Below are 15,294 nucleotides of genomic sequence, written 5' to 3'. Positions count from 1 at the left end.
TTAATTTTTTTACCAAAATGCCCTTTATGGGCTATCTTGGACCACAAGAGAAGCTTCAAAGCCTCTCCCGCAGTCCCATTGCTTTGGCAACCACAGAGCTGCTTTTAACAGCAGCTCTGTAGTTGCTGAAGTAACCCTTTCATCTCTGTTTCCTGGGAGGTGGTGGCCGCCGGGGTGCAGTAGTGGCCCTGGCCCCCCGCTGAGATCATGGAAATCACCTTAGGGAGGTGGTGGTCCCTGGGACTGCAGGGGGCCAGGCAGCCCCTCCACACATATAAAGAATGCCCCTGGGACTTCTGGCCACCCAAGGGCTTAAAAAATACAAAGCACAGGAGCCCACGCTTCTTTTTTTTTTTTTTTTTCAAATTTTCACTGGATCCACCACAAATGCAGTGAAAAATAAAAAAAAATGCTTTTTAGCCCTGGGGGGGGGGGGGGGGAAGGGGGTTCTGGGATCCCACCACCAGAGCTATGGGGTCAGGGTGTCGGCCGCCGAGTCCCAAGATGGCTGCCAACACTTCCTGGTTGAAGTGTTGACAGCCAATCAGATCTCAGCACAAGATCAGGAGGGGTCGCAAATCCTGCGCGTCTCTAGAGATACACATTTTTTACCCCTTAATTTGTCAAAAACTACCGAATGGATTTTCACCAAAACAAACAAAGGTTGCCTTCTGAACCGGGACCTACCTTTCTGCCAAATGTGGTCTAATTCCATCCAGTAGTTTCGGTGCTATCGCTGTTTAATTTTTTCCATGGAAAAATGAACGAGGAAAAAGTGTTTTGGGACCCCGCTGTTTCTCCGTCACCCCCCTCTCCCGAACGGATCACCCCGAAACTTTCAAGTGAGCAGCTCAAGTGAGCGTCGTATTTTCTTGGAAAATTTGGTGAAGATTCATCAAGCAACGAGAAAGTCATTAGCAACATTTTTAAAAAACGCTCTTTCCATAGAAACTTCGTCCTAACTATATATAATAAATAAATAAATGTACTATTACCACTCCAGTGTACACAACAGCAGGGAAAGCCTTAAAATCAGGAGGGGTAATATTTACTATTCCCACTCCAGTCGGTGCAACAGTAAGGAAAGCATTCAATACCAGAGGGGTAAAATTCCTATTCCCACTCCAGTCAGAGAAACAGCAGGGAAAGTGTTGGACTCAGGAGGGGTAAAATTTACTATTCTCACTCCAGTCGGTGCAACAGTAGGGAAAGCGTTGGACACCGAAGGGGTAAAGTTTACTATTCCCACTCCAGTGTGTGCAACAGTAGGGAAAGCGTTGGACTCCGGAGGGGTAAAATTTACTATTCCCACTCCAGTGTGTACAACAATAGGGAAAGTGTTGGACTCAGGAAGGGTAACATTTGCTATTTCCACTCCAGTCAGTGCAACAGCATTGGACTCAGGAGGGTAAAATGTACTATTCCCACTCAGTGCAAAATTTGAGAGAGTAATTCACTTCAAACACATAACATAATTTAACAACTCTCTTAAGTACCCAAAAATATAAAATTCTAAATATAAAAATGTGTCTAAATGTTAACAAAAATAAAAAAATTACATAATTAATACAATTTTAAATAACTATTTAATGAAAACAAATATTGATAATATAATGTAAATGAAATAAAAAAGTATAACACAATTAACATATTAAGTAATACATTTTTTTTAAATAAATGAATAAATATCTTTTAATTTATGATTACTTAATAACTTGCCACCCTATTCCACACACCTAAAATATAACTTAACAAATATGATAATTTCACAATTAACATAATTATAACGTAAATAAGTAATAATACATTGATAATTAATTATCAATAAATTATTTCTTATTTAACTTCCCATCCTTTGCCCTCTGCAAACCCAACAACCCACACCTTAAATATAAGTTAAAAATATCACAATTTATATAATTAATTATTAATTTAATAATTATTAATTAAAATTAATGATTAATTAATTATAATTAATTACCCTCCCACACTTTACCCCAACAACCCACAGCCTGCACCTAAAATATAACTAAAAATAAATGAATTACATACTTTACATAATTAATCCATCAATTAAATAATAATAATAATTAAAATTAATTATTAATTAATTGTAATTAATGTGTTACCCATACTGTATCTTTCCAAGCCCCACAACTTGCTACAACACTAAAAATTACAATTAATAATTAAATTACATTTAAACATAACTAATAGTTTGCAAACTATATTAAAAACATTAACAATAATTGTATAATTTATGAAATATACAAATAAAATATATACTAAAATACATAAAGATATATATTAAAAAACTAGATTCTTTGCAGAGACATCATAAGCAAGGCCACTGGAATTATGGTCTGGGGAGGAACAAATTATTCAGCAGAGTTAACAAAACTTTGCAGTAAGAAAAGACAAATAATGTGGCGACATTGTGTGCCAATATTACTTCAATATTTTGACATTTTCTACAGTGTTAACACAATGTAGGAAGAGGTTGCACCTTTTTAATATCAATTTAACACCTGAATGAAGCAATCAGCAAAAGAAAGATTACCTATTATTGCATGGTAAAAAGCCCGCTACTGCTTAGTAACACGTGTGGCAGCTTTTTTGTTACTTTTTATCCATTTGAGCTAGAAGTAAATGTTTTTGTTAAAATCTGGAAGTCATGCAGATAATGGGCTTTGTGGCAAATGCGGCAAATCTATTTTTATGAGGAAGACGCGTCAGCCACAGAAGTGCATAATTCCAGTGGCACTGATTATGGAGACTTTTTAAACATGCCATTCTCACTCCCTTCTAAAAACAAAATTCAATCCTGCTGTGCCAATCACAGTAGAAAAAAGTCAGGATTGGGTCTGCATGCTTACTTGTCATGACTTATTGCCTGCATTCACCTTTGGGCGCTCAATAAGTGCGGAAGCACTAGTCTCCAAAGTGTTAGAGGGGTGCACGTTCAAAGAATGAAAAGGTTGGCTTTTCGTCTTTGCTGGACGCAATATGTGAGGCACCAGCAAACAATCAAGGAAACTACATGCCCGAGGATTCTCATAAGGTTTGCGGCGGCCATTTTGACGTCACAGAGTATAAGTTCCTCATTGTCCAGAAAGTACTATCAAGAAAATCGTGGTCATCTCTGACAAACTCCATTATCTTAGTACTTTTTCAGAACTATCCTTTAGACACTATAAACACATATTTTGTACACCTTGTTGTTGAGGTATGAAAAGGCTTCTCTTAAATTCAGAGACTTTAACATATGTTTTCGTTTAATGCCTGTATAGCATTAAGGCTGTGATCTAGGTAGCAGAACTGCTAGCTTATTTTCCTTTTCAAAGTTATAGTTTCAATGTGTGTAACACAGCAGTTTATGAAGCAACTAGCTGGAAGGTATCTAACAATCACCAAGCGTTTTGTCCTAAGTCAGAGGTAGTTATTTATAGTGAGAGAAGCAAGATAATACCAAATACTTTACACGTCCATTTCATAGATATTTGTGTTTCAGTTTTAGAAAAGTTCCATTACAACTTTGAAAGTTAAAAACAGAGATATTCCGAATGTATATCAAATGTGAGAGAAGGTGGTGTATGCTGTAGCAAGGGTGATAAAACATTTAAGGTCTCTTACTATTTTTGGATATAAAAACATATACAATTGAAAGCAGTGCCCAGCTGAATGTCAAGTCCGACTAACAATATACATATGTTCTCTCTCATTTCCCATTACCCTTTCCCCAGGTCTACTACTAACCAACATATTATTTTGTGCATGTTTGGATGTGGATGTGGAGAGGCGTGGAAACATTAATTGTTCCAATTGGATCGGGCCTACTAGGTTTACCTGTTCTGATACTAAAAAGTAATATCCTTGTAGATCTCTTGGTAATGAAAATTGAATGGTGTCCAGTGAACTTCCAAATGTCAGCAGGAATGCAGAAGGTACCTAAATATACTTCCAAATTAATGACATACTTGATCATTCAAAAAATATTACCTCCTGCTAGAATCAAGTACTGAGTGAAGGAATGTTTTCTCTACATGGATGGAACCACAACTGAGATTCTAATTATGGGAAACTCCAAGATTTCCAATTGGGAGAGATCCCCACAGGGCAAAATGAGAATGCCCAAAGCCACCATTGATCACAATGATATAACTCCTGGAAGCCTGTGTCCACCATTAACAGGGAAGTGTGAGAAAAGTTTATGCGAGAGAAACCATTCACCATTCTGAATGTTACATTATCCCACTAGAGAAGAATTGAGCTGGTTATATGTGTCTACTCTTAATGCTGATCCAATAGTCACTTTGTATCTCCTAACTGATATCATCCACACATATGTAGACCATGCATAAATATTTGTACCCCATCCATAAAGTTGGCAACACACACTGTAAATGACCAAATCTACATTCACAAAACAGGGTCTATGGCATTTAAATGTATGTAATGTATGTAAAATTGCACCAAAACTCTTTTTGCCTTCTTAACGCATGTGTAAGTATGAGAGATACTGGAAAAAATGGGAGACAGAGTCTTTTCTCATTCATCTATACTCCAGATCTTTGTCTCAGATCAATGCAGTAGTCAGGGGATAATGATCTCTAGTTCTCCTTACTAAAGAAAGCATTACTCCAAATGGATCACCAGGTTAAGTTGAGGAGATCTGGTCATGGCATATCTGTATTACAACAACATCATTTACTCATGCCTCCTCAAAAGACTTGTTGCTAATCTACAGAACTAGGTAGCCAAAATGTCCCTAAGTCTCCACAAGTGCAACCACATCAACAACAACATAATTTACGCATGCCGCCTCAAGAAACGTGTTGCTAATCTACAGAACTAGGTAGCCAAAATGTCCCTAAGTCTCAACAAGTGCAACCACATCAAACCTCCAATGGCTTCCAGCTGACCACAGGATCAAACTCAAGGTCCTCTGTACCACTCACAAAATGTCCTGGGGAAAATGCACTGACTACCTGCAGAAAGCACCACCCTACAACATGACTGCCAGAAAGCTTCATTAAGTAATAATCACAACTCATTTGAACCTTGTTGTCTACCATACTGTCAAAGGGGAACAGCCAGAAACCTCCAATAGGTGTCTGTCTTGCTTATTGAAAAGGAGAAGAACCTACCTACCTCAATCAGATATTTGTATAGCGTGGCTTCTCACCCAGGGGGTGTCAAGCGGTGGTGGGGGGACATGAATCAGTCAAAGATCCAGGTCTTGAGGTCCTTCCTGAACTGAGCCCGCGAGGTGAACTGCCTGAGGTGAAGCAGCAGCGTATTCCAGGTTTGTGCGGCGATGTAGGAGAAGGACCTTCCTCCATCTGTGTTCTTCCAGATCCTAGGGATGCTGGCGAGGGCCAGTTGAGCAGAGTAGACTTGCCTGGGAGGTATCTGCAGAAAGCACCACCTCACAATGCGACAGCCAGTAAGTTTCAACAAACAGTAATCACAACTCGGTTAAACCTCATTGCCTATGATACCAACACAGGGCAACAACCAGAAACCTCCAATCAGTGTCTGTCTTGCTTACTGAACAGTGCTCCTTCAAGAGGAAGAAACGTGGTGGCCGATCTCTGGGTGTCCTAAAACCAAGAATGTGGAACACTGCCCTTTCATTAAGGCAAAAATCAATGTAGACAATCATCTGATGATGGAGGCTGCTCTGTGAAATGCAAGGTGAAAGTGTCAGTATCTGGCAAAATCACAGAACCCTCCTTGTAGCTAGGAAACTCTTAGTCAAGTAATCTGTGAAAGATCAGCAGTGTATTTAGATGTACCACAATATGATTGCCGTCAGGGGTAAAGGATACATTGGGTGCAAATGGCAGCTATTCTGAAAGAAAAGCATGATTGTATAGTTCTGTGTGCCTAAAATGAACTCTTGAAGCTGTAAACAAGTGATGCTCAATGCTGGGAAGCTTTTATATCTACAAATGTACATTTTTATGAATTCGCAATGTTGTGAATAAATATTGTTAAACTCTCAAAATTAGGGAGTGCAAAAAATAACCTCTGCAAACAAACCTTTTGTCGCATGTGTTGACTTATAACTGCCTCTGAGCCCCACTCATAATGTATATTTGCTTATTAGACATCCCTGTGTAGGGCTTTACATATATTTTATAAATGTACTTACTACATGCTATTTAATGTATTTGCATTTACAGTATGGCAATATTTTATTGCTCTTTGAAAGTGTATATCTAGTTCAAATATCATATATCATATATTTCTGAAGTATGACATTTAAAGAAAGCTATGGTGACATTGGGACTTCACACTGCTATTCTCACCTTCCACCACAAATCAAACGGTTACTTTTTCCAAAAATAGGCTTGAAAGATATATAAAGTGTGTTTGCAAGCCTCTCAAGGACCGCAGAGAATCAGGCATTTCAGAGAGAGCATCTATGACAGTCTATATTAATAGTATGCTTACTGGTTTACTATGTCATTCTTTTGAGAACAGCAATTTAGAGAGCTGAAAACCGGGTTGCAGAATGGAAAAATACTAACAATGAACAAGTATGTATGTGTGCTGAGATGCTTTTATTTAAGGAGTTAATACACATCTCGGAAATTATTGGGCCTCTAGTAAGGAGGGCCTTAATGGTAATAAATTAGTTAAATAAACACTTTGCCAAGTCTGCACAAATCTTTTCTGTGTGTAAAATTTGGGTTTGTCTAACAGATAAGAGACAATTTACTTAAAACTTGGGGGGGAGGACAGGCGGGGGGGGGTTAAAAGAATTGTCTACTTCCAGTTAGAATCTAGAAACAGTTGTCCATAACCTCAAACATGGCAGTGGCAACCTAATAGGCTTCTTGGTGGATTAACATTGATGTTGTTCAGTACTGGGAAATATCCGAAAATTACAAGTTTGAATGACTGGAATGGTTGAGAAAGGAGCAGTAGAGTTCCCCACCTACATGATGGAAACAAATTCTCATGGGTGGCAACCACTCGTTCCTCATTTTCTGCAACATCCTTGCCTAGGACATTCCCACCAATACCTGATATTTGATGACTTCAGCTTGTGAAAGGACCAACCTGAGTCCCACCTGACACTTAAGCTCAGTGATTCTATGGCCCAGGCAACCTCACCCTTTTCACTGAGGCTTCTACACCATCAGAGATGGTCAGTGCTGAAATTTTGTCACCTAAATAGTCCCAGCACTTTCTATACTGGGCACCTATGACATGGACTGGCCGATCTTTAAACCTCTCCTCAGCCATCTCTCGATCTCCCACAATAGCCCGTCCTGCACCATCCACCAATCAATGGATTAAACAACAAAGAAATAAATTCTGTACCAAGGTCATACTCATCTGGTGACTTCTGGTGCCTCACCAATCCTATCAACCCTCACCTTACTTTGCATACTCCATGGTCAGTGAGTCACTCGCCACGCAACTGGCACTATATATATATATATATATATATATATATATATATATATATATACACACACTTCCATTAGACAGGTCTACAACTCTAGATGATTCAATTCTGGCCTTGCTAAGCACAAACAAATATGCCGCATTTTAGGATCAACCTGGCACAAATCCAAACGCAGCCGAACCCCACCAATTCAAGTCCAAGTCTGGGAGACCTTCTGGTACTTCTTTTTTAGAAGTATAGCAGCCATGCGGAGAAATGTTTGTACTGTCCCTTTAAAAGCGTAGCAGCCCTGCTCTGGAGGGCCAATGCTAACATTTTACATGAATTTCAGTCCTGGTGAGAAGTTTTGGTTCTTTCAAATGAATGGTACAATTGGCATGGTATGATAGCATAACAATTTAAGTACAGGTAAGGTCACCAGAGAGGGTGGGAATCTATTATAAGTCATGGATACACTAGATAAACTGCCACGCTTTGATAACTTTCATAAACTGGAAGCACTTATTACCACTGAGGGTAGCAAGTGTTTTTTGAGTGTGTTCCAGCACAGAGATATCCCGGCCTCCTTTGTTGAGTTTTGGAAGTGGGAAGAAGGCATTTAGCTAAGACTTTGTCAGTTGTGTGATAGATCAGTCAGGTTGAGTAGATCTCTCTCACAGTCATGTTAATGACATTTTTGTGTATCACTCAATCACATACAGAGTGATTTCAATGCAGTGCATGAGGACTATTGTACAACTTAAGAACACACTCCACCATTGCGTTTTTTGTAACATTCATAATATAACCAACACCACCACCACTACCAATATCACCAACAACAACACCACTAACACCACCACTGCCATCAATTCTATCACCACAAGTACAACCATTAATACCACACCACCAACATCACTACCATCAAGTCACTACCAAGTATTGGCAAAGCCAATAGATTTGGTTTTAATACGCTATTACCTGGAAACATCATTGCTGCATGCCTGTGTTTGCATGTGTTGTCGCATGAAAGCCAGACCTATTGTATATATTGCCAACACTATTGTGGAAAGCTGAGTGTTCCAAAAGTGTGCCCAGATGTAACCACATCTTTTGTATGTGTTTGCGTGGATGGAAATTCTATTACCCCTCTGTCTATACGACTGGGTGGACACACCAATAGGTCAAGTTAACCTATTTCTGTGATGCCCATTGGCACGAAGTGGCATCATAAGGTCTGTTAGGGATAAACTATAACACTAGCCAAGCAAGGTTAGGAGTCAAACTGTATCGCTGTCCCTCATTCTGCTTACATTTTTCATCAGTGTTCCTACGAAAATGTTAATTTTGCTGATTGTTGTGAAGTGGAAAACTACTGCCTGGGACTTTTAGAAATATGCTCCCCTTAGCTTTTCAGATTCCTCATTAGTGTACTCGGTCCTTTTGTGGGGCAGGCCAAGAGCTCTGCATCCACTTCCTCTCTGTTGTAAACGATGGATCGTATTCACACAAAAAAAATACAAATTATGTTCCTATAGAAAAACCCTTAATTAAAGCCGCAGATTTATTGCTTATGGGATTTCATAAACATTCCCAGTGGTAAGCCTGGCAAACTGCACCAGGAGCAGGTTTCCAGCATACTATTGGGGGGGGGGGGGGGGGCGGGTGTAATGTGATATATCCTACAAGCCCCGTGTGTAAAATTAAGCATAGAGGAATAAAGCCCCCTGTGCAAATGCACATTTTTCTCCAAGGAGAAAACATTTCTCCATTTGAGGAAGCAGTTTCTCTAAACTCCCAGCAAATCTGGGGTGATCTGCTCCCTTCTCGACGTGGAAAATAAATTACAACAACCTTCGTGTGGAGGAAATTTCCACCCATTTTGATGATCAGAAAATGGTCAGATTTCTGTTCGTGTGTTCCCATAAACGTACATATTTGTGAGCAAAATTACAAGGCAAACCACATCTTTTAATGCCTACTTCCCACCCAATGCGCGGGATTTTCTTCCGTTTCATTTTTGAATGCTCACAAATGAACGTGTTTGTGAGGGTTCACTAATTTACAAAGCAAAATACACCTTTAAATATCCACTTCCTATCTCTTGTGTGGAATTTACTACTGAGGAATTCTATGCAGTTGTGTAAAAACTGGAAGCAATAAATCTATTAGCATCTGCCAGGAAACCTTTTATGAATGTCCAGCAATTGTAAGTGGGCTCTCTAAACTGGTCCATGTTCTAGGAGATTATAAACCCTTAAGAAAGCATAAATGAATCATTAACATACATTTTGCAAGGGGTCAACAAGTACATGCCAAGGCACCTAAAAGGAACAAGCTTTGGCAAAGCCTATAGGTCTTGCCTTTGGGACGTATTGGCTTTGCCAGTGCCTTCTGGTGATGCAGTATAGCTTTTGCAAGATGCTGTGCAGTTTTGCCAAAAGTAAAAAAGGCAATTATGCATGTGCACTACAAAATCAAGTGGGTGCCATTTTTTTGGGGTACTAGTCTGAGATCGATTTCTAAATAAAAAAAATTGGAAAAGTAGTTAAGGGAAAGCGCTTTTTTGTAGGTAGAGTGGGATGGAAGTAATTTGCTGCCTGGTCCTTGTCCACACACCCAAAAATACGGTTGGTGTAGGGGGCAACAGAGGAGCAGGTGTGATAAAAATGAGGAATAGGTGAGGTAGGGGCAAAACCTGCACATGAAAGAAAGCAAGATAGGGGTGCAGGTGAGAAGCACGAGTAAGAAAACAACACAGGGCTTGCAAGAGGCTGGCCTGGTGTGTGGTAGGTACCTACACCTTATACCTGGTCTAGTTATCCCTTATTAGTGTAGTGTAGTCAGTGTCTAGAAGCCAGGCACCCTAGAGGTAGCTGTGGATGAGCAGCCAAGGCTTATCTAGGAGACATTGAAAGCTCATGCATTACTACTGTAGCCACACAGTACTGACACATGAAACAAAACACTTGGGGGCTCATTATGAACACAGCGGGATTCCCCGCCGTGTTCATGCTGGCCGTCTAAACATAGACCACCAGCCCCTAGAAGACTCACTCGGCCCTATAATATACATTCCACTGGGAACAGTGTTTCCGCCAGCTGGCCCAGCCGAATGCTGGGCCAGGACATTGCCGACGGCTCCACATGGAGCCGTTGTCAATCCGCATTGCGGCGGACCCCAGAGCACTCCTTCCGCTAGCCTTTCCCTGGTGCGGAAAATCCGGAGGGCAGCGCAGCCCTGTCGGGTAGAGAAATCCCCCATCGTCAGGCTGCCTGTCGGTGGAAGCCTGGCGGTGGCGGAGGGCCGCCTGTGGCGGTCTTCCCTTGTTTATTATGTGGCGGTCCAGACCGCCATGCCGGTGACAGTAATTTCCGCCGCCACCAGCATGGCGGTCTGGACCGCCATGTTCATTATGAGGCCCTTAGTGTTACAAAAATAAAGGTACTTGATTTTGCTGACACAAATACCAAAAATACCATAGAGGCTATACTCCCTTAGGAGGTAAGTAATTCACAAAATATATACACTAGTATTGAGAAATAGGCATAAAAACAATTAGAAAACAGTGCAATTACTGTAAATCACAATAGGAAGAAATGGGCCTGGGAGAGCACAAACCACATACTAAGAAAGTGGAATGCGAACGTCGGTCCCCCACCTAGGTAAGTGTAGTATGTATAGGGGAACTAGGAGTACTAAGAAAGCCCAAAGGTAAGTATCACAACCCACCCCAGTGACCAGGAAAGCAGGAGTAAATCACAGCAAGTTTCCTAGAACACACACAGAGAAGAAAAGAAGAATTATGCAAAACCCAGAAGAGACTGCAAGACACCAACAGTGGATTCCTGGACCAGAGGATCTGTGGAAAGAGGGGAACAAGTCCAAGAAGCACAGAAGAGTCCAGGAAAGGCAGGAGCCTCTACCCACTAGCATGAAGTTGCAAGAAGTGAAACACCAGTGAAGAAGAAGAGTCAGCACTGCACCCAAGAAGACGAAGTCGGGTTCCTAGAGGGTGCGGGTTATGTCCCACGCTGGAAGGAAGATTGCAGTCTGGTTTGCGTCGTTGGGTTCCGCCAACAAGCCTTGGGCACACGCAGAATTGGAGGTTAGCAGAAAGTGGAGCTGCCAGGGACCAGGAAGGACCAGGAGGACTCTACCCAGGAGAGAGAGCCAGAGGGGGCCCTCAGCAACACAGAGAGCCCACAGAAGCCCAGGCAGCACCCACAGGAGTCCCACAAGACGGGGACAGGAGTGTTGCAGAAGAGGACCACGCAGCACTACAAGAAAGGCTTCCACGCCGCCGGAGAAACACTCAGGGAGTTATGTGTCACAGGAAGGAGTCATGGGGGCTGGAGCTTCAAGATGCCTGAAGATCTTGGAGGAAGGGTGACAAGAAGCTGTGGCAGCTGCAAAGGATGCAGTGCCCGGGGATACTGTCCTGCGTGGGCAGGCAAGGGATTACCTCCACCCAAGTTGGACAGTTGGAAGAGAGGACCGTCGGGACCACGACATTCCACCACCCGTGATGAGGATCCACGCAACTCAGCCGGAGAGGGGATACACGCAGCCTATCATCGTTGCAGATGGTGCCTGCAGAGGCAGGGGAGTGACTCCTTCACCCCAAAGGGAGATTCCTTCTGATGCAGGCTGAAGACGGGCTGTCCTCAGAGGGTGCACGAACGGGGAAATGTTGCAGTCGCTGGAAGGAGCCGTGGATACTATGTTGCAGAAGGGGTCTTGCTTCTTTGTTGCAGCTTGCCGGGTCCTGGAGCATCCAGATGCAGTTTCGTCAGTCAGAAATCGAAGTGAAGAGTGCAGAGGATTCCTGCTGGAGTCTTGAAATCCGAATCTGAGGAACCACTGAAAGGAGAGACCCTAAATAGCCCTGAAAGGGGGATTGGTCACCTAGCTCAGTGACCACCTATAAGAAGGGGGCTCTGACATCACCTGCTGCCACTGGCCACTCAGATGCTCCCAGAGTTCCCTGCCAACCTTGAATCCAAGATGGCAAAACCCAGGGACCCTCTGCAGAAGCTCTAAGCACCACCCCTGGGGTGTTGATGGACAGGGGAGTGGTATCTCCCCTTTCCTTTGTCCAGTTTTGCGCCGGAACAGGGACTGGGGGTCCCTGAGCCAGTGTAGACTGGTTTAAGAAAGGAGGTCACCAAATGTGCCCTTCAAAGCATTGCCAGTGACTTGTGGAGGCTACCCCCCAGCCTGTAACACCTATTTCCAAACGGAGAGGGTGTAACACCCCTTTCCAAAAGGAAATCTTTTGTTCTGCCTTCCTGGGCTTGAGCTTCTCAAGCAACAGGAGGGCAGAAGCCTGTCTGGGATGTGGCAGCAGCGTGGGCTGCCTGAAAACCCTCAGAAGGCTGAAATGTCAATACTGGGGGTCCTTCTAAGGAGCCCCCAGAGTCCATGGAATCATACAACCAATGCTTGCAAAAGCCTTAGGGTATGATTCCAACATGTTTGATACCAAACAAGACTATGTTCGGAGTTACCATTATGTAGGTGGACATAGGTAGTGACCTATGTCCAGTACAAGAGTAAAATGGCGTCCCCACACGCACAAAGTCTGGGGAAATGGGCCTGGAGTTCGTGGGGGCACCTCTGCTAGTGCAGGGGTGCCCTCACGCACAGGTACTTTGCACCGTGCCCTCTGGGCTGGAAAGCCTGCCATGGGGGTGACTCATAAGTGACCTGGTGCAGTGAAAAATGGCAGTGAAAAGGTGCTTGCACCTTTTCATGCAGGCTGCAATGGCAATCCTGCAGAACCCTTTGCTTTGGCAAAATATATGCTGTAGCCCAATGCCCTGGGTACCTAGGTACCATAATGGGGCACCAATGTGCCAACTGTGGATGAAATAGACTGTTGGGAGAGAGAGCATAATCACTGGGGTCCTGGTTAGCAGGATCCCGGTGAACACAGTCAAACACACTGACATCACGCACAAAAAGGGGGTAACCATGCTAAGAAAGAGGGTACTTTCCTACAGGGCTCAAAGAAGGCAGGGAGTTTGGTTTGGGAGAGAAGCACACAAGAGAGGGCTTACAATACAGAGGAGATGGTAATGCAGAGCTGGGAGAAAGCACATAAGGGGGGGACAGCTGGAATCACATGCACTCTCTTGGTGTGCTTCAGCAAAAAAGAAAAAATAGTTCTCTCAAAGTGAGCTGGGGAAGGATAGAAGCCTGCCAGTCAGAGAGATGGTGAAGAGACACTCTAGGGGAGGGAAAGACACATTATGGGCAAGCTGGGACAAGGAAAGCCATTGAATAAGGAGGAAACAAATAAGAGAGACAATAACGCCAATAAATGGTAAGCAGTAGGAGAGTTGTAAGCACCTGAGTAAGCCAGCAAGAGGTCTTTTGCAACTAGACAACTTGCACTGTTGGGTAGGAAGAATCTAAAAATGGCCCATGTTCAGGTATTGTGATTTACAACATTCCCCCTTTTTTATTAGTACATGGCAAGCAGAATATCATGTGGCAGATTTCCATCAAGTGATGTATTTTAAAGCATATTGGACAAGCGACATTGTGCAAGCCTGAATAAGAATTTAAGATGTCTTTACAAGTGACATCCACTAAAGGAATTTTGCGGAAATTAATAGTAAATGGATTATTTAAAAACATTAATAAGCTTGTCGCTGTGATCTTATCAGCTACTTGCCTCTGGCTAGCATGCACGCTTTTAATGTATTTATTTAGCATGGCTTTCCTGGCATTAGGGTTCGGAAACTACTCTGCACATCTGTCCTAGTTCGTGATAATACACACGCACTAACCAATAAAAAATACTGCAAAACCATCCAAAATAAATTGTTGGCATTGGTACTAATAAACCAGCCCACACTGTTGGCAGGCTACCACCCCCTCCAGGCAAGATAGCTGGCTCCTTCAAACGATAACAAGAATCATAATGTAAATAATTGCAAATAGGACCCACACCTCACTTCTGTTGTTTCTAAGCGCAATAATGAATAGATTGTACTATTGACCGATGCATGTCGCTCCATTTTGCTCACTAAGCCCCCCTGCGTGGGTTCAGGTTTCCGGGAGGGGGGCATAGGCAGGCCTCTCACCTTGTGCACGTGCTGTCAGCAGCGCCCACATCAGGAGGGCGAAGGGGAACCACATGGCTGGAAGGCGCGAGACGAGAGCCGGCCGCTGCCGCGCGCTTCGAGCTCTCTTTGCAATTGCTGGCCCGCGAGAGCGTCCGTCCGCCGGCTGAGCGAGGGCCGCCCACACCCACCACAGGGAACCTGGCAGGCTGTGGAGCGTGGCTCTGTAAACAGCGCGCGGATAACAGAGGGCAAACACCGGTGCCGGGGAGATGGGCCAGGGCCAGGGCGAGGCACGGGGCCGAGGTGAGGGGGGAGGCAGGGATGGGTGGGAAGGTGCGTGCTTTCCGGGAAGAGAGACGGGCGCTGATGTGTGGTGCCAGGATGGTTGAATGTGAAAAACAGAAGAGTTTAAACTTGGGTAGTGGGAGAAACCGAAACCGCCTGCAGCACCCGTGCCAACAGACCCGACGCAGGCGGGAAACTCCCGATTTTCAAGCCAAAAATGTGCTTGCTTTTAGCTATCTCTAGTGCTTTAACTGGAAAGATTGAAGTGCAGGTAGTCTCTGTTTGGAGTACCTGTTTGCTCTCGAGAAGTGCCTGTACTCACCCATTGTAATGTATTGCACCAGTGCTGAGAAGTGCAGGTGCTCAGTACCGGACAGTACCTGCCCATTTAAAGAACTGGCTATCTCCCCCCTAAAATTGCCTTTGCTTCAGTGTACTTCAGTTTACAAATTTAAGCCCCCCTTTTTTCCACATCTCCCACTTTCTTATTTCAAAATGTTGTCATGTGTGAGTCAAGGCGTTGGTACTGA

At 43.3% G+C, this 15,294-nt stretch overlaps 1 protein-coding gene across 1 annotated transcript in view; it reads right to left on the bottom strand.

Moving 5' to 3' along the window:
• Nucleotides 1-14,668, bottom strand: part of LOC138299142 (complement C2-like) — a 479,732-nt gene extending 465,064 nt beyond the window's left edge. Inside the window, exon 1 of the mRNA XM_069237201.1 lies at nucleotides 14,498-14,668. Coding sequence (XP_069093302.1) covers nucleotides 14,498-14,552 — 55 coding nt within the window. The 5' untranslated portion in view covers nucleotides 14,553-14,668. The remainder of the gene's footprint in view (nucleotides 1-14,497) is intronic.
• Nucleotides 14,669-15,294: the final 626 nt, after the last annotated feature.

This window comes from Pleurodeles waltl, chromosome 6 (genome assembly GCF_031143425.1).
Source record: "Pleurodeles waltl isolate 20211129_DDA chromosome 6, aPleWal1.hap1.20221129, whole genome shotgun sequence".
NCBI classification, from domain to species: domain Eukaryota; kingdom Metazoa; phylum Chordata; class Amphibia; order Caudata; family Salamandridae; genus Pleurodeles; species Pleurodeles waltl.
Note: the sequence above shows the minus strand (reverse complement) of the source record. Positions and strands in the feature narration are given on the sequence as shown.